General features: G+C 39.2%; 1 protein-coding gene across 2 annotated transcripts in view; it reads right to left on the bottom strand.

Annotated features, from left to right (window-relative positions):
• Nucleotides 1-19092, bottom strand: part of Ep300 (E1A binding protein p300) — a 62991-nt gene that overhangs the window by 17824 nt on the left and 26075 nt on the right. Inside the window, exons 7-19 of one of the 2 annotated variants that reach the window (XM_028789850.1) lie at nt 18724-18817; nt 18008-18145; nt 14468-14585; nt 13227-13401; nt 11282-11359; nt 10048-10157; nt 7706-7843; nt 6127-6558; nt 5325-5504; nt 5051-5195; nt 3646-3764; nt 1963-2202; nt 1261-1349 (exon numbers count right to left, since the gene is read on the bottom strand). In XM_028789850.1, the coding sequence (XP_028645683.1) occupies nt 1261-1349; nt 1963-2202; nt 3646-3764; nt 5051-5195; nt 5325-5504; nt 6127-6558; nt 7706-7843; nt 10048-10157; nt 11282-11359; nt 13227-13401; nt 14468-14585; nt 18008-18145; nt 18724-18817 (2056 nt within the window). The remainder of the gene's footprint in view (nt 1-1260; nt 1350-1962; nt 2203-3645; nt 3765-5050; nt 5196-5324; nt 5505-6126; nt 6559-7705; nt 7844-10047; nt 10158-11281; nt 11360-13226; nt 13402-14467; nt 14586-18007; nt 18146-18723; nt 18818-19092) is intronic. The other variant, XM_028789851.1, reaches the window with a different exon arrangement.

Here is a 19092-nt window from a genome sequence, read left to right as displayed (position 1 = left end):
CCCCTTGAGACAGGATTTCTCTGAATAGTCCTGACCACCCTAGAACTTCCTGTGTACAAGACTGGTCTAAACCTTGGAGATCCACCTGCCTCTGGCTCCCCAGTGCTGGGAGTAAACGTGTGGACTGCCACCATCATGCAAGATTTATTTATATAATGCATGTGAGTATTCTGTTCTCATGCAAACCAGAAGAGGGAAACAACTACATTACTAGTGGTTGTGAGCCACCATGAGGTTGCTGAGAATTGAACCTGGGGAGTCAGTGCTCTTAACCTCTGAGCCAGTTCTGGCAGTATTAAAGAAGCCAGGACAGTCACTGCTTAGATGTGCAGGTCTGTTGCAGAGAGGTTCAAGAAGAACCACTAAAATAATCTCTAATGCAGGCTGATTACTACCAACAAGAGAATAATTATTTACGATCAAGATATGGTAACTTTGTGATTACAGCCACTGGGTAAGTGCAGAATAAGGCAGAGAACACCAGATACCCATGTCTACATAGGTCTCTATATACATACATACATATATATATAGAGAGAGTGAGTTCTATTTTTCCAGACAGGGTCTCATTCCATCTAGCTAGGCTGACCTCAAATTTACTTATGTAGCCAGCCAAGGACAACTTTTAAGTGATCTCTGAACCTCTACTCTTCCAGTACTTGGATTATAGCTTTGAACCACTATACCCAATTTACAAGGTGCTAAGCTCAAACCCAGAGCTTCATGTATGCAAGAAAAGTGCTCTACCACTTAGCTAGAGCTCAGCTCTGGGAGATAACTCTGTTCTTTTTTTTTTTTTTTTTTTTTTTTGGTTTTTCGAGACAGGGTTTCTCTGTGTAGCCCTGGCTGTCCTGGAACTCACTCTGTAGACCATGCTGGCCTCGAACTCAGAAATCCGCCTGCCTCTGCCTCCCAAGTGCTGGGATTAAAGGTGTGCGCCACAACCGCCCGGCAATAACTCTGTTCTTAATTTGCCTGACACAAAGTAAATACTCTGGAATGCTTTTTAATTATAATCCAAAAATAAGAAGTGAGATAAGGTTCACAAAACTTGTAAAGTTTTTTTTTTTTGAAACTACAAAATACTATAGAAAAGAAGGTATGCAATACAGATGTTTTTAAGCAAGTAACATGAACCACAATGTGTGTATGTCTGCACACTAGAGAGTGTGCACACATGCACCAATGTGTCTAGATTTTGTGTATATCTATCTACATACAAGGACACATGGACCATGGTCCACTCGTGGTTGAGCTTACCTGTTCTGGTAACTGTAGTAAGTAGCATCACGGGGGATTGTGCATAACTGTTTGCCATAGCAACACAGAGTTTGTGGAGAGAACTCCAACTGCAAAAGAAAGTATTTGTTTACGAGTGCAAAGACCTCAAGTGCAAGGCAGAATGGGCAAATCACAAACAAACCAGTGCTAACTCAGCTCTCACTTAGATAAATCACAATTGCCCATATCAAATTATTAAAACCACCAGCAGTTTACTACACAATTTCATCAGGCTGAGCAGGTATATCTGTGCACACATTTGCAGATCCCTACAGACAACATGAGTGGTTACACTGAGGACAAGAAAACATGCGTAAAGCAAGCTGCACCTACAGGGACATAATAAAGCTCCTACTCCATAAGCTTAGTCTGATGAGTCACTAAGTCACTACACTAAAGGCTCAGCTCTGCCACATAATTCTCATATTTTTTTTTTTAAAAGTCTTCACAGAAAGCAAATTCAAAATAGACAATATTGTGTGTTGAGGAAAAAGGCCTGTTGGGGTTGGCAGCACATTGGTAAAGTGATTGAATAATCTGTTTTGACCTCCAACCACATGAGAAGAGGAACAGAGATGCAGAGATTCTGTCAAAGTCAGAAGCAGGGTATTTTTAGCCCAAGTCATCACTAGATTCTAGGTATCTTAGAAGTTAAAGACAAATCTGAAAGCTACTTCTTACCTTTCTGCCACAACAGTATCCAAGGCTTTGCATGACAGGGTCAATTTCTTGTTCAAATACTTCAGAAAGTTTGGAGCAATATTTGTATACCCTTGAAGTTTTGCGGTTATATAACCAGGCATTGTTGAACATAAGCCAAATATCATCTATATATTGCCAGGGCTCTTGGTACTGTCCAGTATCTAACTTCCTCTTGATTGTAGAAAGATCCATGGGGCTCTTCACAATATCAAAATAATCCTAGAAGTATAAGCAACACCACATCACATACTCTTGAGCAAGGTATTTGGGGGGAGAGGGAGTGTCTTTCTATTATCATCAATTTTCCACATAATGTTATGTGTTTTGATATGGCTTACTTCTCAGGAGTTGACTTAAGTCTGTCACTTCTTTCAAATATAAATCTACCAATGTATTAGGAGGCTTTGAGGATTAAGACGCCTACAAATCCTGGAGAATTAGTGTTAAGGAAAACATGAAAAACATCTTAAATAAACTGTGTCCCTGAAAAGCACTCCAATACCATCAATATCCACTCAATAATACTTAGGAAAATTTTTGAATAAAACTGCAAGCAACCTGGGTGCATGACAATTTCCAAACATTTCAAAACTAACTTTGGGAGAGCAGGTAAATGACAAAACAAAACAAAACAAAAAAAAACACCTCAAAAATCTGAGGGTTGAATAGAGGAAGAGACTCAGCTGTTAAAAGCATTTGCTGCTCTTACAGAGGATATAGGTCCAGCTTTCTTCATCTACGTGATAGAGCACAACCATCTTTAACTCTAGTTCTAGGGGGATTCACCACCCTCTTTTGAGCAAGCAACCAGGGTAACGCATGCACACACACACACACACACACACACACACACACACACACACACAAAACTTCATACACACAAAATATAAATAAAACTTCAGAACCAAGGGACCTGGTCTACCTCATCTTTCTGCCGTGATCTATAGCTGTTCAAGAGATAGTAAATTGTTTAATCAATAACTGGACCTCTAACATACTAAAGAGAAACATAGATCATGAAACATAAAAATTTACACATTCCTGTAATATCAGTGCATGAAGGGCAAGGCAGGACCTAATAAACGTTCAAGGATAACTTGGGGTATAAAGTTAGACTCTCTTTAAAAATCTAAACAAATAGGCAAAGCAGTACTTGTATATTGACATTCACAGCAGACATATTCTCAATAGCCCAAAACTGGAAATAATCAAATACTTGCCAATCAAATACATACACAAAATGCTGTTAATATCAACATAACTGAATATCATATGATTAAAAGGAAGCACTGGGTGACGCAGTAACATAACATGTAAGAACCTCAAAGGTTGTACTGGTGACCGGGGGTCAGTGCAAAGCACTCACTAAGCTTTCATTCCACACTGAGTGCAACTCTCAACACCAGAATAGAGAAAACCCAAACTACAAGAATCCAGAGGAATAAGGCTAGGGAAGTAAGAGCGATGAAACTGATGATTTTAATGGAGGTGGGATTTACTTTGGGGAGGTTTTGAAAATGAATTAAAACCACAGTCATAGTTGTATAACAATGAAAATGCTAAAACTTGTATACTGTAAGTAGGGTAACTTCTGTAACATGAATCATGCTAATAAAGCTGTTTCTCCATCTAAAAGGAAATAAAAAAGTATCAAATACTTACAGGGATTCCTAGAAGCTGTGGGTCCACAGGCTGGCGAAAGGGAAGAGATTCCGGGTCCTGCCGGTAAAGTGCCTCCAATGTTGGCATCAGAGCCTGGCGTAATTCTTCTGGTTTGAAAACTTTAAGGAAATTCCATTGAAATCAATTACTGACTGAGTAAAGGGATATTAAAAACATATTCATGTTAAAGGTTCTAAAAGCACCTCAAGTATCCTAGAACAATAAAGTGACATTGTCCTCAGAGAAACTTGACTAAGGGCTCACTTTCTAATTTTAATTCCCACTCTGATTTAACCACTTCCTGTAAAACAGAGCTGTTCCATCCCTTTCTAGCTGAGTTACTTTTCCAGCTGCAAATTTATTGAGAATGAACTTGGCCAAATAAAAACAGAAATCAAAGGCTCCTAAAAACACAGAAGAAACTTCTCAAAAAAACAAAAAACCACAGTCCAAAAGCTGTTTGTGGAAAGAGGGGTTCTGTCAAGCAGAGCTGGAAAGGTCCTCTTTGAACTGGTATGGTTGCATATGGGAGCACTCCTAACACCAGGCACGACAATGCAGAAAGATGTTTGAGGTAAGGTTGTGGGATACAGAGAGATTAAGGACACATCAAGGCCCAATTACGGAATGCAGGCAATGAAGAATTCAGAAAATGAGAATAATTTAAAAATTTTAAGTTATATTATTGTTTTTGTGAGAATTTGTGTATCTGTGTACAAATCCATTTGTAGAGGTCAAAGAACAATTTGCAGGAGTCAACACTCTTTCCAGCATGGCTGCATATGCATATGTCTGTGCCTCTGTGTTTGTAGACCAAGGGTCAACATTAGATGAGTGTTTTTGTTCAGGTTAATAACCTTGTTTTTCATATTTAATACTTCATTTTATGTGTTCCTATGTTTGAAAAAATTTATGTGCTAAAGCCTGAGGACAAAGTGGGTGTTTGGTTCCTGGAACTGGAGTTACAGGTAGTTATAACCTACCATGTGGTTGCTGGGAGTCAAATCTGGGTTCTCTATAAAAGCTGTTAAAGACTCTTAACTCTCTCCATCCTCTAACCCTAACCCCTGGCAAAAAGTAGTCTTAGTAGAGTTTGAACTCACTAACAAGCAAGTTCCAGGGATCCTGCAATTTCTACTTCCCCAGTAGTCAAATTACAAGTGTACCACAATGCTTAGCTATAACACAGGGTCTCACTGTCTACCTCAGCTTTACCTGGAATTTGCTGTGTAGTAAACAAGGCTAGCCTTTACTTCAGATTGTTCTGCCTCTGCCTCTCAAGCACTGGGATTAAAGATGTGTAAATAATGGGTGTATCACACAACTGGGGGAAACAAATTCAAATCTTGACTGTTTGTGGGACGAGCATTTTACCAAATGGATGACCTTCTGTGCCTTTACTTACTCTTCTTCTTTGACTGCCCAGGAGCTGGGGAGGACTGTGTAGCAGAGGTGCCTGGCTGGTCTTCCTCTTCTTTCACTTCAGCTTTTAACTCAGGGCCTCTCTCCTCCGTTTCTGTGGGTTCTACTTTAGCATCCTCAGCTTTAAGCTGAAAGACAAGGCAGGGACTGTCAGTATTTCACAGACATCCCCTGGGATAAGTCCATGACCAAGACATTATTTGTTTACTCTCTCCACTAGGGAAACCCACAAATCTCCTTTCCTAACAGAACCTCACCTCCTTTGTACCATCAGGTTGAGCATCTGCTGGCTCTGGCTGACCTGCCTCCATTTTAACCTCCATTTTCACTTCTTGTGAAGGCTGCTTCTCAGGAATAGTCTGAGAGTTCACTTCTGTGCTACTAGTAGATGGAGGGTTTGATACCTGTCCTTCAATGCTTACAGCTGGCTGAGAAAGCTGAAAGGAAAAAAAAGAAAAGCACACAAAACCTTGTCAATTGCTCAATCAGAGTGCACAGCAGTGACCATTTCTGTTGGAAGCAGTGCCCCTGGACCCACTGGTGACTCCTCGAACTACTCAGCTCATCTAAAGAATGGGAGGTACAGGATTTGCCCATGCTGGCTGGTTGGTTTCACCTGAATGGCTATTAGTTCCAAAGATGACGTCCTCAGAAAAACTCAAAGTAATAAATAATAAAATTAGGGACAGTGTGATGGTTCACTGGGTAAAGGCACCTGGTATCAAGTCTGACAACTTGAATTTGATCCCTGGGACCCATTTGGTAGAAGAGGAGAACCGACTGCTACAGGTTGTCCTCTGACTTGTGTGTTTGTGTAATTAGTCCCACAATGTTTTAGTTTAATTTCTCAGTACTGCAACTTAATCTGTTTAAAAATATCTTTATGTAAATAAAGTACACTGTGAAGACATACTTTTTTTAACCTTCGAGTCTTCAGGCCCTAGAACATAGAATAAAGCAAAATGGGGAGCAAAACTAAGCAAAACAATGAGAAAGAAAAACAAAAACATTGCTGGAGCTTAACTTGTTCTAAGGACACTCCAATATACATCTACTTACCGGAGTGGAAGGCTGAGGAGGCAGCAATGGTGCTGTTGGGGTAGGAACAGAAGTTGCTGCACTCTGCTGTGAGCGAGGCTGTTGCTGGGACTGGTCAGCAGAAGGAGCAGCAGGAAGCGAGGGCTGCACTTGGGGAGGCAGATGTGTGGGTGGTGTAGGTGTCTGTCTAGATGGGGGGTGGAGAGACTGGGGCTGTGGTCCAGGTGGTATGGCAGGAGGTGTAGGAACAGGTGCTGGAATTGCTGTTGCTGATGGTTGTTGAGTCCCTATGCTTGGGGGAGTATGATGAGGAGTAGGGGTACGGCTAGGAACAGGAGAAGGTGAATTCTGATGAGCTTGTTGAGGCAGAGTAGAACAGTGAATATGGCTCCCTTGAGACCCTGGAGGCATTATAGGAGAGTTCACTGGGCAGGAAGAACTGGGCATTTGTGCCTGTGAAAATGAAAAATTAACAGTATTACAAAGGCAGGACATATAGTACTTAGTACACACAGTGAGTATAAACAAAAATCCATATGAAAAGTTTTTCATTCTGAGAAAGTTTCGCTATGTAGACTTGGCTAGCCTTAACAGAGATCCATTCACCCGCCTCTGTCTGCAGTGCAAGGATTAAAGGTGTGTATGCCTAAACACAATCGGTTTTCAAAGAAGGAGGAAACATTTAAAATCACATAGGGTTAGAATTTATGCATGCCTGATTAGAAAGCAGCCACAAGAGGAAATCAGATCCACTAGAAGTGGAGTTACAGGCACCTGTGAGACACCTGATACAAAGATGGAATCTGAACCAGAGTCTATTTGAAGAACAGCAAATGGTCTTAACTTCAAAGCCATTTCTAACAACTCTAAGATTTTATTTTTAAGCATTTATCCTTGGCCAGTCCTGGTAGTACAGGACTTTAATCCCAGCCAGTTGAGAGGAAGCAGGAGGATCATGAATTGAGACTAACTTAGACTACTTGGAAAAGATTCAGTGTTATCCTGAGCTGTTATACTGAGATTTGTTCATAAAGTACAATACTTTCAATGCATATGCACATACTAGATTTGATCCCTAATACTACCAAAAAGATTATTTTTTTTTGAAAGGTTGAAATGTCTAGCTTAATATTACAAAACCACTGCCTGTTGCTCAAGACATTGTAAGTACAAAACAGAGTAAGTGTGGTAAGGCAGCCTCGAACCCTAGCAACTGGGAGGGTGAGCAGAAGTGGATGACAGTCAGAGCTATCCTAGGAGACACAGTCAGGTTCACGACAGCTTGAAATACAAGATCTAGTCTTAAAACTCCAAATAAATATTTTTGAAAAGATTTTGTTTTCTGAGTTAAAGGCCAAGGTTAAACCGTGAGACCTGTCTTTAAACAGAGGAAAAGATGGACTATTTCTATGGCCCATTTCTCATGAAAACTTATTAGCAAGAAAGAATGTCTGCCTGTCAAGCCTGGGAATCTGAATACAATTCTCAGACCCCACATAAAGGTAGAAGGAGAGAGCGGAGTACACACTGTTGTCTTGTATGTGTGCCCTGTGGGCCCATACTTGCACACTAAGCATCATTTTAAATAGTAAAAACATACCTGAGACACTGGTGCTTGACCACTGGATGGAGCCAAAGGCATGTTTGTTACATTCATTCCTTGAGGTGGAAACTGAGTCTGGGAGAGGAACTGGTTTTGGCCAGAAGCCTGCTGCATTCGAGGTCCATAGCCCATAGGCTGAAAATAAACAAAAAGAAAAAATAAAAAACAAAAAAACAGACCAAACCATAGATCACTAAATGCTTCTATACAATTATTTTACAACTGTAATTAGCAATCACTCTTGTTCTGCTATCCAGATGTTTGCACACAGAAAAATAAAAGACAATAGTTTGAGGAGGAGAAATATAAGAAGTGAAAGAACTAGTAATTACTTAAAAACTAAGAGTAAAAAGTAACAACAGGCCGGGCGGTAGTGGCGCACGCCTTTAATCCCAGCACTTGGGAGGCAGAGGCAGGCGGATTTCTGAGTTCGAGGCCAGCCTGGTCTACAGAGTGAGTTCCAGGACAGCCAGGGCTACACAGAGAAACCCTGTCTCGGAAAAAAAAAAAAAAAAAAAAAAAAAAGAATTAAAAAAAAAAAAAAAAGTAACAACAGGCTTATCAGTACCAAACATAAGGTCAGGAAAGAAGAGGGTAAAGAGACAGATGCCTCGAAGATATCTAGACCTCTGATAAGAAACAAATGGGTACTTTCTTCACACTGGAAAAAAAAAAAATCAGTAACTGGCTGAGTTCTCTGTTCTTACTACTGATGCTGAAACAGCACAAGCCTAAATGGCTGGAAACAAGCAAAAATCACATGACTACTGGCTAATATGGTATTCATGATCAGCAAACATGCTGAGACCGTTCCACTTTTCCCTTCTAAAACTGCCTTACATGAGTCTAGACCTTTAATAAAAGGAAACATGGAGAATTAAGAAACTATGGTAATACGAATGAGAAACGTCTCTCCATAGTCTTGGGCAGTTGAAAATTTGGTCTCCAGCTAGGGGCGCTATTATGAAATCTTCAGCAAGTACAGCCTTGTAGGACAAAGTATGTCAGTAGGTGAGGGTTGAGTTTACAGACTTATTAATCCCCCTTTATTTGGAATACCCTGCTCCTTGTTTGTGGCTGAAATGTAACCTCTCAGATTTGTGCTCCTGTTGCCATACCTTGCATGTCATTATACATGTCTAGCTCCTGAAATCATATGCCAAAATAAAACAGTTCCTTAAGCTGTGTTTTGTCATGGTATTTTACCATAGCAATAGGAATGTACCTCCTACTTTCTCTCCACCTCATTTTAGCTTAAAAAAATTATTATTGCTACTTTCTTAAGATATATTTTATGTGTATACATTACTTACATGTATAAATATACACCACATGCATGCCAGGTACTCATGGAAGTCAGATGGGGTGATCATATACCCTAGATCTGTAGTTATAGATGCTGGTAAACCATCATATAAAGCTGCTAGCACAACTGAGCGAGAATTCTATGCAAGAGCAACAACTCTCTTATTAGCTGAGCAAATACCCAGGGTCCTCCACTTCATTTTATGAGACAGGATCTCACATTAAACCTGGAGTTCACACTTCAGGCTAGGATGGATAGCCAGTGAGCTCTCAGAAATCTCCAACTGTAGCACTGGGGTACAGAGTGTGTTCCAACATAGCCTGGATTTTATGGGCTGCTGGAGATCTGGACTCAGTTGCTCAGGTTTTCATCTCCTCAGCACAAATCAATTATGTTGTATGTTAATTTCCGCTCTTCCACTTTTCTCAGATTTTGTATTCAGCCAGGCATGACAGCACACGCCTTTAATCCTAACACTCTAGAAGTGGGCAGTAACAGGATTTCTGACTTTGAAGTCAGCTGGTTTTCATAAACAGATCTAGAACAGTAAGAGCTACATAGCGAAATCCTGGATGACAAACAACTAAATGTATTTTCATCTCTAAAATGCAGTCTACTTAACTGGGATTGGGGGCTATTTTATGGTGCTAAGGAGACAACCAAGTCTTCCACATGCTACATAATAGCTACATCACTGAGCTACATTCTGAGCTATAACAAATATGTAATATTCAAGGCCAAATATAAGAGAACTACATTATTAAAAAAGGTCTCAAGTAGTCAAGATGTGTCAGAAATAAAAGGCACTTATCACTAAGATTGAGAACCTTGACTTTGATCACTGGAATACACATGGAAAAACAGAGAATTTGTTTCATCTGTACTCAGACTTCTGCATAAACACTGCAGGAACATATACTTTAGTCATTGACTAAAAAGTGTTCTGCTTAAGACAAGTATGAACATTAGTGTTTCCTGAGTAACAAAGAAAAAAAGGCTTTTTTTTTTTAACGGTAAAAAGGATAAAACTAACCGGATTGAGTGACCCAGACTGAGCCAATTGTCCATGGTGCTGAAGAGGAGAGGGCTGCCGGGGTCCAATAGGGGGCTGTGGCATATTCATCTGCCCAAATTGATTCAAACCTGTGAATACATGTAAAATATTATATATCTCAATACTTTTGTTGAATTCAAGAATAAGACATAAGTTCCTATGAGATTCTGCTCATTTTCTCAGGACTAACAAAGTAATTGTGAATCAATTTGTTTCATTCACACCAGCTAAACAAGGGCATGTTTGTTGTTTGTTTGTATGTCCTTGAACTCACAGAGATCTGCTTGTCTCTGCCTCCTGAGTGTTAAGGTTAAAGGTGTGCACCACCAGGGCTGGAGAGATGGCTCATTAAGACCACTGACTGCTCTTCTAGAGGTCATGAGTTCAATTCCCAGCAACCACATGATGGCTCATAACCATCTGTACTGGGATCTGATGCCCTCTTCTGGCATGTCTGAAGACAGCTATGCTGTACTCACATAAAAATAAATAATTCTTTAAAAAAAAAAAAAGGAGCGTATCACCATTGGACATCTTTTGGTTTATTAGTTTGTTTCTTTGTGAACTGCTATACTGGTGTTCCTCTGGAACAGCAGCCAATTCTGTTGCCAATTCTCTAGCCCAAAGGAAGAGTATTATTGATAGTTTCTGAGCTAAATTTTGCAACATGCTAAATTGTTTGTGACTTTAAATTTTTGAAAGAGTCCACTCTGTAGTGCGAGCTAGCCTGAACTCACAGACATCCACATTACAGGATCCTCCCAGATGCTCACTGCCAGCTAGTAAACTGGTAATGGTATTATTATTTTAGTTCATTTTTGAGGCAGGGTTTCACTATGTAGTTCTGCCTAGTCTAGAATTGACTATATAGATCAGGTAGGCTTCTTGAATTCACAAGAGTGCCATCCACCTGCATCTGACTCCAGAGAACTAGGATTAGAGGTGAGCACCACCACGCCGAGGAATTAGTTGGTTTTAAATAGATGCTTGCTTACTTAATGGGTTGTACTCCTGGACCTGTCAGACAACCTAATTCTCTCACTCTTGGTGAATTTCTACCACAAGAAACTTTCAAATATCCAAAGCAGAAAATTACAAGACTTGCTACTGGATTAAATCAGGAATTAAGGTGCCAATAGTCTTTCTGTTCTTTATCAACCAAACAACCAACCAAACAAACAAACAAAAACATCTTTTCCCCCCCAAAATTTACCAGGTTGTGGAGTCATCCGAGGCATCATCTGGTTTGGCACACTGCCACGGATCATAGATGGATCAGGTAGAGGACCATCTGAAGTGGAAAACAAAAAAACAACAAAATTACATCAAGTATTATTAATAGCTTAAACAATCTCTAACTAAACAAGAATCTCAAGAAATGGCCCCCATATTATACTAGACCCTTTTACGCTTCTTAAATATAAAACTTAAAATGAGATTAAAACATATAACTTTGGTATCTTGTTAGATTATCTCTATATCTTCTAGTCAAACACTTTCAACAAGGTACACAGTGTGCTGGCCAGTAAGACAGGTGTTTGAATAAAGGTATTTCTTTTGAACCAGATAACCCAGAATCCACAGGGCAGAAGTAGAGAAGTAACTATTGTCAAGTCATCCTCCGACCTCTGTATGGTGTGTTCAAGTCAACCACCATCAGCAGTTTCTATTGTTCTGGGTAAGGTGGACTTAAATTTCTAACCAATCACTTAGAAAGCTCAAAGGATTATTTTGAGCTCAAGTCCAGTTTAAGAGCCAGTCTCAAACAAACAGCTGCTTGCAGACCATCCATTATACAGAGCATGCCAGCTTTTCTACGTCAACAGTTTTCCTTCTGTTAACTAGCCAAAAACTTAAGCCTATAAAGCATGCTTTCCCAGGGCACTTTGGATTTCTACACTTATTTGCTGAAGCTCTTCTCTTCAATTTGGACATGTCTTTGTTGCTGACCTCCACTGACAAAGGCATGGCTTCCTGTTCCATCCTCCTATAGCTGCTAAGATTCACACTTGCTTGCGCTGTTGTTTTCCTCAGCACAACAGATACTACATAACTTAAGCACTCTGTGCTAATCTTCCCAACTACTTCTTACTCTGTATTTTACTATTTAGAATCTAGAAGTTCATCAGGAAATAAATCAAATAATTCATAATAGTCAATATATATACATGAGAATATGATTACTTAACAGGTCAGAATGGTGTTAAGTCAGATATGGAAGTTAATACATGCTATGAAATGATACCTTTAACAAATGAATTGTCTTTAGCCTTGGAATATACAGTAAAATGTTATTGTAACATGAAGCTATTTATATTGAAGTATATGGCTAGGTATGGTGATCTATACCTTTAGTCCCAGCACTTAGGAGGCAGAGCAAGCCAAACTCTGAGCTCAAGATCAGCCTGCTCTACATAGTGAGAACCGATGTAGTGGTCTGAAGGAAAACAACCACAACAGGCTTCCAGTGAGTGGAACTACGTGGGAAGGAGTAGGAAATATGGCCTTTACAGAATGAGCATAGTCTCCTTGAAGAAGGTATGTCACTGGCTTTGAGGTTTCAAAAGCACAGGGACACCCAATGTCTGTCTGTCTCTATCTTTCTCCCACTGTGGATTAGAATGTAAAGTTCTCAACTACTGCTCCAGTACTACACATGTTTAGTTCCCACTAGGATCATGGACTTATCCTCTAAAACTGTAAGCATTTCCCAAGTTATATGCTTTCTTTTATAAGAGTTTTTTCTTGGTCTTGGTCATAGTATCTCCTTATAGAAAGAGAACAGTAAGACACCCGTCTCAAAAAAAACTAAAAGCAAAAATCAAACCAAACCAGACCACCAACCAAAACAACAACAACAACAAGCCCTGAATAATAAAAAGCAATTAGTGACGTTCTGAGTGAGCCCTGAAGATAGTTGGTATATCAAAACTTACTGGCTACCTGTCAAACACAAGACAGTGGATGCTAGAAAGAGCCAATAGAAACACGTAAGTTGCTATTTTCTATTTTAAAGGCTCCCTTAGGCAGTAAAAACAATTGTAGATTGTTCCCAAATTTATGCCAAATATCATATTCAGAAATGTTCTATTTTTCCAATCTTTTTAAAAAGTGGATGTACTATTTTCTTTTTATTATGTATAATTAAAAGTACTTACTGGTAGTCACTCCGGTTGGTTGCTGTCCCATGTTAGGCCCAGTAGTCATAGGCACTGGAACCATGCCAGGAGCACTTGGTAGCATGTTTTGTTTCTGTAGCCTAGTCCTCCGTTTCTCTTCTAGTTCTTTCTGGATCTTATATATCTTCTCAGCTAGGAGGTGGTAGTATTCCGCCTTGAAGAAATTTTAAGTAAAAAGGAGAAAAGAAAAATTTGAGTAACAGAAAAAAATGAAGTAAGCAAATATTGGTTTCATTTAAACAATAGGCAAGAACTAAAGCAGGCTGTAGAGGCAGAAGCAGGCAGATCTGAGTTTGCACATAGCATGGTCTACAGAACAAGTTTCAAGACAGCCAAAACTAAACAGAGAAACCCTGTCTTGAAAAAACTAAAAACCAAAACCCAACAACAACAAAAACATACAAAAAGTCATCAATAAATGAGCTCATACTTATAAAGACATGTGACTAGTAAGTTTACTAACTTACAAAATAAAACTTTAAGAAATATATTTACAAAATAAAAACTGGCAATTTATAGAATAAACAGCCTACATTTTAGCACCAATTTTAAAAGGTTCAATTTCATGCAGAAAAAAAATAGTTTGACAAAAAATATCAAGGAATTAACTTATTCACCTAATACTATAAAAAACAGCACAGAACTATTAACAGGATTTTCTAAGGTAAGTTGCACATGGTGGCACAGGCATATAATACTAGCACTAGGAAGGCAGAGGCAGATCTGAGTTTGAAGACAGCCATGGAACATGGGGAAGGAGAAACAGAGGGAAGAGAGTGAAAGAATACAAACGGTAAGACAATCGACATAATACTTAAACACACTGCTTTGTTGCCAAGCTAAGTCAGATCACATGAAATCCTAGCACCTGGGAGTTAGAGACAGGAGGACCAGCAAGTTTTACATGGGAACTTGTCTCAAATAAATAAAATAAACTGCTTTCTTATTTTGACTGTTCAGTATTATGAAGCTGGGTCAGTAAAGCTAAAGGTAAAACTAAAGAGAATCCTCCTAAAAACCAACATCATCGTTTTACAGAAGACAACTAAATTTATGTTTTTGTTTCTTTGGTTTTTTGTTTGTTTGTTTTGGTTTTTTGTTTTTGAGACAGGTTCTCACTATGTGGCCTCAGATTCACATATACTACTATGACTTACAAAGACAAGTAATTTAAAACTCAACAGTCCTACTTCAGAAAAGAAAAAAAATTACATGCTCACTCTATTGTTTGCAGATTCATACATATCCCCTTCTACTTTACGAGCATATGCAACAAGGTTTTCCATCCGTCGGTCTTTTAAAGCAGCAGGATCCGGAGTGGGAAATATGGCTTGAACACTAGAACATAAAATAGAACCACTGTAATAACATGTCAGCTTTATATAAATTCACAATACAAAAACACAGAATACTGTGACATTTCCCTTAACCAGCATGTACATAGTTCATTTATAAAACATAAAATTCTCTTTTTGACTGGGTGATGTTAGCCTACACCTTTAATCATAGTGAGTAAGAAGAGGCAGCCCTGCGGTGGTGGCGCACGCCTTTAATCCCAGCACTTAGGAGGCAGAGGCAGGCGGATTTCTGAGTTTGAGGCCAGCCTGGTCTACAGAGTGAGTTCCAGGACAGCCAGAACTACACAGAGAAACCCTGTCTCGAAAAACCAAAAACCAAAAAAAAAAAAAAGAGGCAGGTGGACCTCTGAGTTCTAAGCCAGCCTTGCTTTACAGAGTAAGTTCCAGAACAGCCAGATCTACACAAAGAAACCTTGTCTCAAAACAAAAACAAACAAAAACACATAAACCAAAAAAAACAAACTTAATTTGAAGTTGTTTTTGTTATTAATTTTAATCTTTGTGTTTTATGTGCACTTAGGTCTGTGCACCATGTGTGTGCAGGGCCAACAGATATACCAGGATTGGAGTTACATACAGCAGTGACTTGTCATGTGGGTGGGCTGGGTTGGACCTGGGTCCTTGGCATAGCAGCCAGAGTTCTGAAATAAGCTGCCTCTCTAGGCCCACAAATACTCTTTATTTTTAAAAATTTAGCAACAGAATAATATATGCCCAGTTTTACTCTTCTCTAGTGGGATCCCTAATTTTTAACATATTTTTCTTTTTTTTTTTTTTTGGAGACAGGGTTTCTCTGTGTAGCCCTGGCTGTCCTTGAACACTTATGTACATAATGCTGGCATTAAATTGAGTCATCAGCCTGTCTCTACCTCCTAAATGCTAGGACTAAATGTGTAGGCCCATCACAACCATGGAGCATTTTCTTTTAAAGATTTATTTATTTATTATATATGAATACACTGTAGCTGTCTTCAGACACACCAGAAGAGGGCATCAGATCTCATTACAGATGGTTGTGAGCCACCATGTGGTTGCTGGGATTTGAACTCAGGACCTCTGGAAGTGCAGTCAGTGCTCTTAACCACTGAGCCATCTCTCCAGCCCCATGGAGCATTTTCTTAAAGAAAGATTGGTATTATAATATTATAAAACTTATTAGTGATAGTCAAAATGTATTCTAATCATGAAAAGTATCCTCATAAAAATACTTTCTGGACTGCTTTCTTTTAGAGGAATCCAGTTTGGTTCTTAGTCCCAGTATCAGGCAGCTCCAGTGGATCAAACACTATCTTGCACTCATATCCACATATGTGTATGTTTTCACACAAAAACATACACATAAATAAAATTAACTACTCTTCTGGTCTTTCTGATTATGTAAAATGGTGTACAGTGCCGCATAAACTGAGAAAAAATGGACTTTTCTTCCAGTATCATGAGCATTTAGATATTTCTGGTTCTTTTAAATGTATTTTCCTTATTAAAACAAAGCCCCAGAACCCCAGGAACACCAATCCACCCACAAAACCTTTGGCTCAAAATTTATCCTGTCTATAAGAAATGGAGGGACAGAGGATGGTGCAGAGACTGATCCAACCCATGAGTAAGCACCAATCCCTGACACTATTAATAAAACACTGTTACATTTGCAGCCAGACCATAGCAGCTGTCTCAAAGGGATGCAGAGTCCTGCAGCCAAACACTGGATAAAGTTTGGGGACTCTTGTGGAACAGGAGTAAAGATTGTGGGCGCTAAGGCAATAGGAACTCCACAGGAATACCAAGAGTCAACTAACCTGGACCCTCAGGGGCTGAACCATCAACCAAAGAGCATACAAGGGGTAGACCTAGTCACCCCCACCCCAACATATGTAGCAGACTTGCAGCTTGGGCTTGCCTTGTCTGGCCTCAGTGAGAGGAAGTGCCTAGTATTGCAGAGACTTGATGTATCAGGGTGAGGGGATACCCAGAGAGGACTCCACCCTCTCAGAAGAGATGGGGAGGGGGAAATAGAGAGAATGGGAGAGGGGACCGAGAAGCAGGAGCAATGATTAGGAGGTAAAGTAAATAAAGAGAAAGAGAGAGAAAACACCCCAATAACAACTCAAACATTTTAAGAACTCATAAAAGAAGAACAAAGAGAATGCAAATTTGCTACTGTAGAATTTTTCAATTGTAAAGTTGGATATGATAGCCACCAGTTTAATCCTCAGTACTCAGCAAGGAGAGGCAGAAGAATCTCAAATTCAAGGCCACCCTGGTTCACATATCCAGCTCCAAGACAACTAGGTCTAGAAAGAGACCATACGTCGAAATACAAAGAAACAGGTATGCACTATATTAACTCTTATTTCATTTAAAAATGTGTGTGAGAGGGGCTAGAGAGATGGCTCAGTAGTTAAGAGCACTGTCTGCACTTCTAGATCTCAATTCTCACAACATCTGTGATGGGATCTGATACCCTTTTCTGGTAGGCAGGTTGTAAATGAAGACAGAGTACTCATATACATAAAATAAATAAATCTTACCAACTGAGCCATACTGCTAGACCCAAAAATCAACAATTTTTATTCAACTTGTTCATATGTGCAGTCTATGGGATTAGTGTGAAGGCCAGAGCATAGCATCCCTTCAGGAGACAATTTTCCCTGTTCCACCATGTGAGTCTGGGGGTAGACTTGACAGCAAGAGCCTTTACCAACTGAGCCTTCTCATGAACATTATCCGATAACAATTTAAAGTAAACTTAAAAATAATTTAATTATTCTGGAATCTAGGCATATTAATTTATGTTAATGAAAAAAGACTTGTAAAATAAAATTAAGAAAAATGAAGGAAGCAGAGAATAATTTTAAGAAGCCAGTTATTATGACATACATATGCACACAGCAACCCCAAGTACCCAGGAGAAGAGAGGATCAGAAATCCAAGGTTAACTTGGGATATATAGAGACCCGCTCACAACCTGCTTCCTCCCCAAAAGAAAGACATAAAAAGTAACGTATCAACAGCTTGGTTATGCAAAAGTAGTAGTAATGTCATTGGTGCTAATATGCCCAACACTCTGGAGGCATTATGTTTTTTAATAAAATTTTTTTTTAAATTTATGAATACACTGTCGTTGTCTTCAGATACACCAGAAAAGAGCATCAGATCCCATTACAGAGCCACCATGTGGTTGCTGGAAATGGAACTCTGGAAGAATGTTTAGAGATCTTAATCACTGAATCATCTCTCCAGCCCCCGGAAGCATTATTTTCATGCAAACTTTTTTTCCCTGAGGCAGGGATTCTCTGTGTAGTCAACCTCAGCCTCCAAGTGCTGAGATTAAATGAGTGCTCCACCATAACCCAGCTGACACAGCTCTTATGAATGATACATGCCATATATAGTCTTACTTACAGTTTATGAACAAGGTGGTTTCGAAGATCCTGAGTAATATCTTCATGCCACTGTTTTCGAATTCCAGTACTAGATGGCTGAGCTGCTGTTGGCAAAGGACCCAGGGAGGCCACACTAGCATTTTCACTCATCATTGGGCTTTAAAAATGAAAGAGAAAAACTTGAGTGAAAAACTATTGGAGACTTGATTTAATTAGAGCTAATAGAATTAACTGCCATTAATGGTGACTGAGTCTATGTAAGGGCCATGTGTATGAGACTTTGAGTTATGTGTGTGTACTTCAGTAAAGAAAAGTATTACGTTTCCTTATGAAGGATGAGAATGAATTCTTTATTTAAAAATCCAAGTCACGTTACTAGGCTGTGTTGCCATGTGGACACTTGTTAACTTTTATAAAATCTATTAAGCAATAACTGAAAATAACATTAAAAGAAGCATACTCTTTGAAAACCTCATACATGTCCACAATACATTCTGATGATACCCATCACTGACGAATGCACTAGAGGCTCAACACTGCAACTCCCGATCTCTTTTGGAGGGTATAGATGAACCCAAGTACATGACTGAAATGTCAAGTAAGGCTGTACATGGGCATCCTCCTCATTCCTTTCCTAAAAACTACTTGCAAATTAAAACAAAAAACAAAAAACTAAATAAAACATTCAAGGAATTCTTAAGAATTTGAAGGGACTGACTCAGGGCACAAACTTACTTTTGAGAATTTATGGTTGAATGCAACATGGAGTCAGAAAGAAGATTCGGCGTCTGAATCCCTACACCCCCATTCACACCCATAGGACTAGCACCTAGGGCAAAACAAAGTAACAAAAGAAATGAATAAAACAGCCACCAGAAACAAGTACCATAAACAAAGAAAAATGTCAAAATAGAAAAAAGTTATTACATGTTATCAACAATGCAATTAACAACATATAAAGACTAACATGTCAAGTAAAAGAGGCACGGAAGTTGGGAAAAAAAACACTCAACTGGTAAAGTGTTGCTATAGGAGCACCAGAGTCTAAATCTCATGCACATATATGAAACATGGCTGTGGGGATGCTCAAATGTCACCTATTGG

This window comes from Grammomys surdaster, unplaced genomic scaffold (assembly GCF_004785775.1).
Source record: "Grammomys surdaster isolate TR1022 unplaced genomic scaffold, NIH_TR_1.0 125852, whole genome shotgun sequence".
In the NCBI taxonomy this organism is placed as follows: domain Eukaryota; kingdom Metazoa; phylum Chordata; class Mammalia; order Rodentia; family Muridae; genus Grammomys; species Grammomys surdaster.
This window is presented reverse-complemented; position numbering and strand designations above follow the sequence as displayed.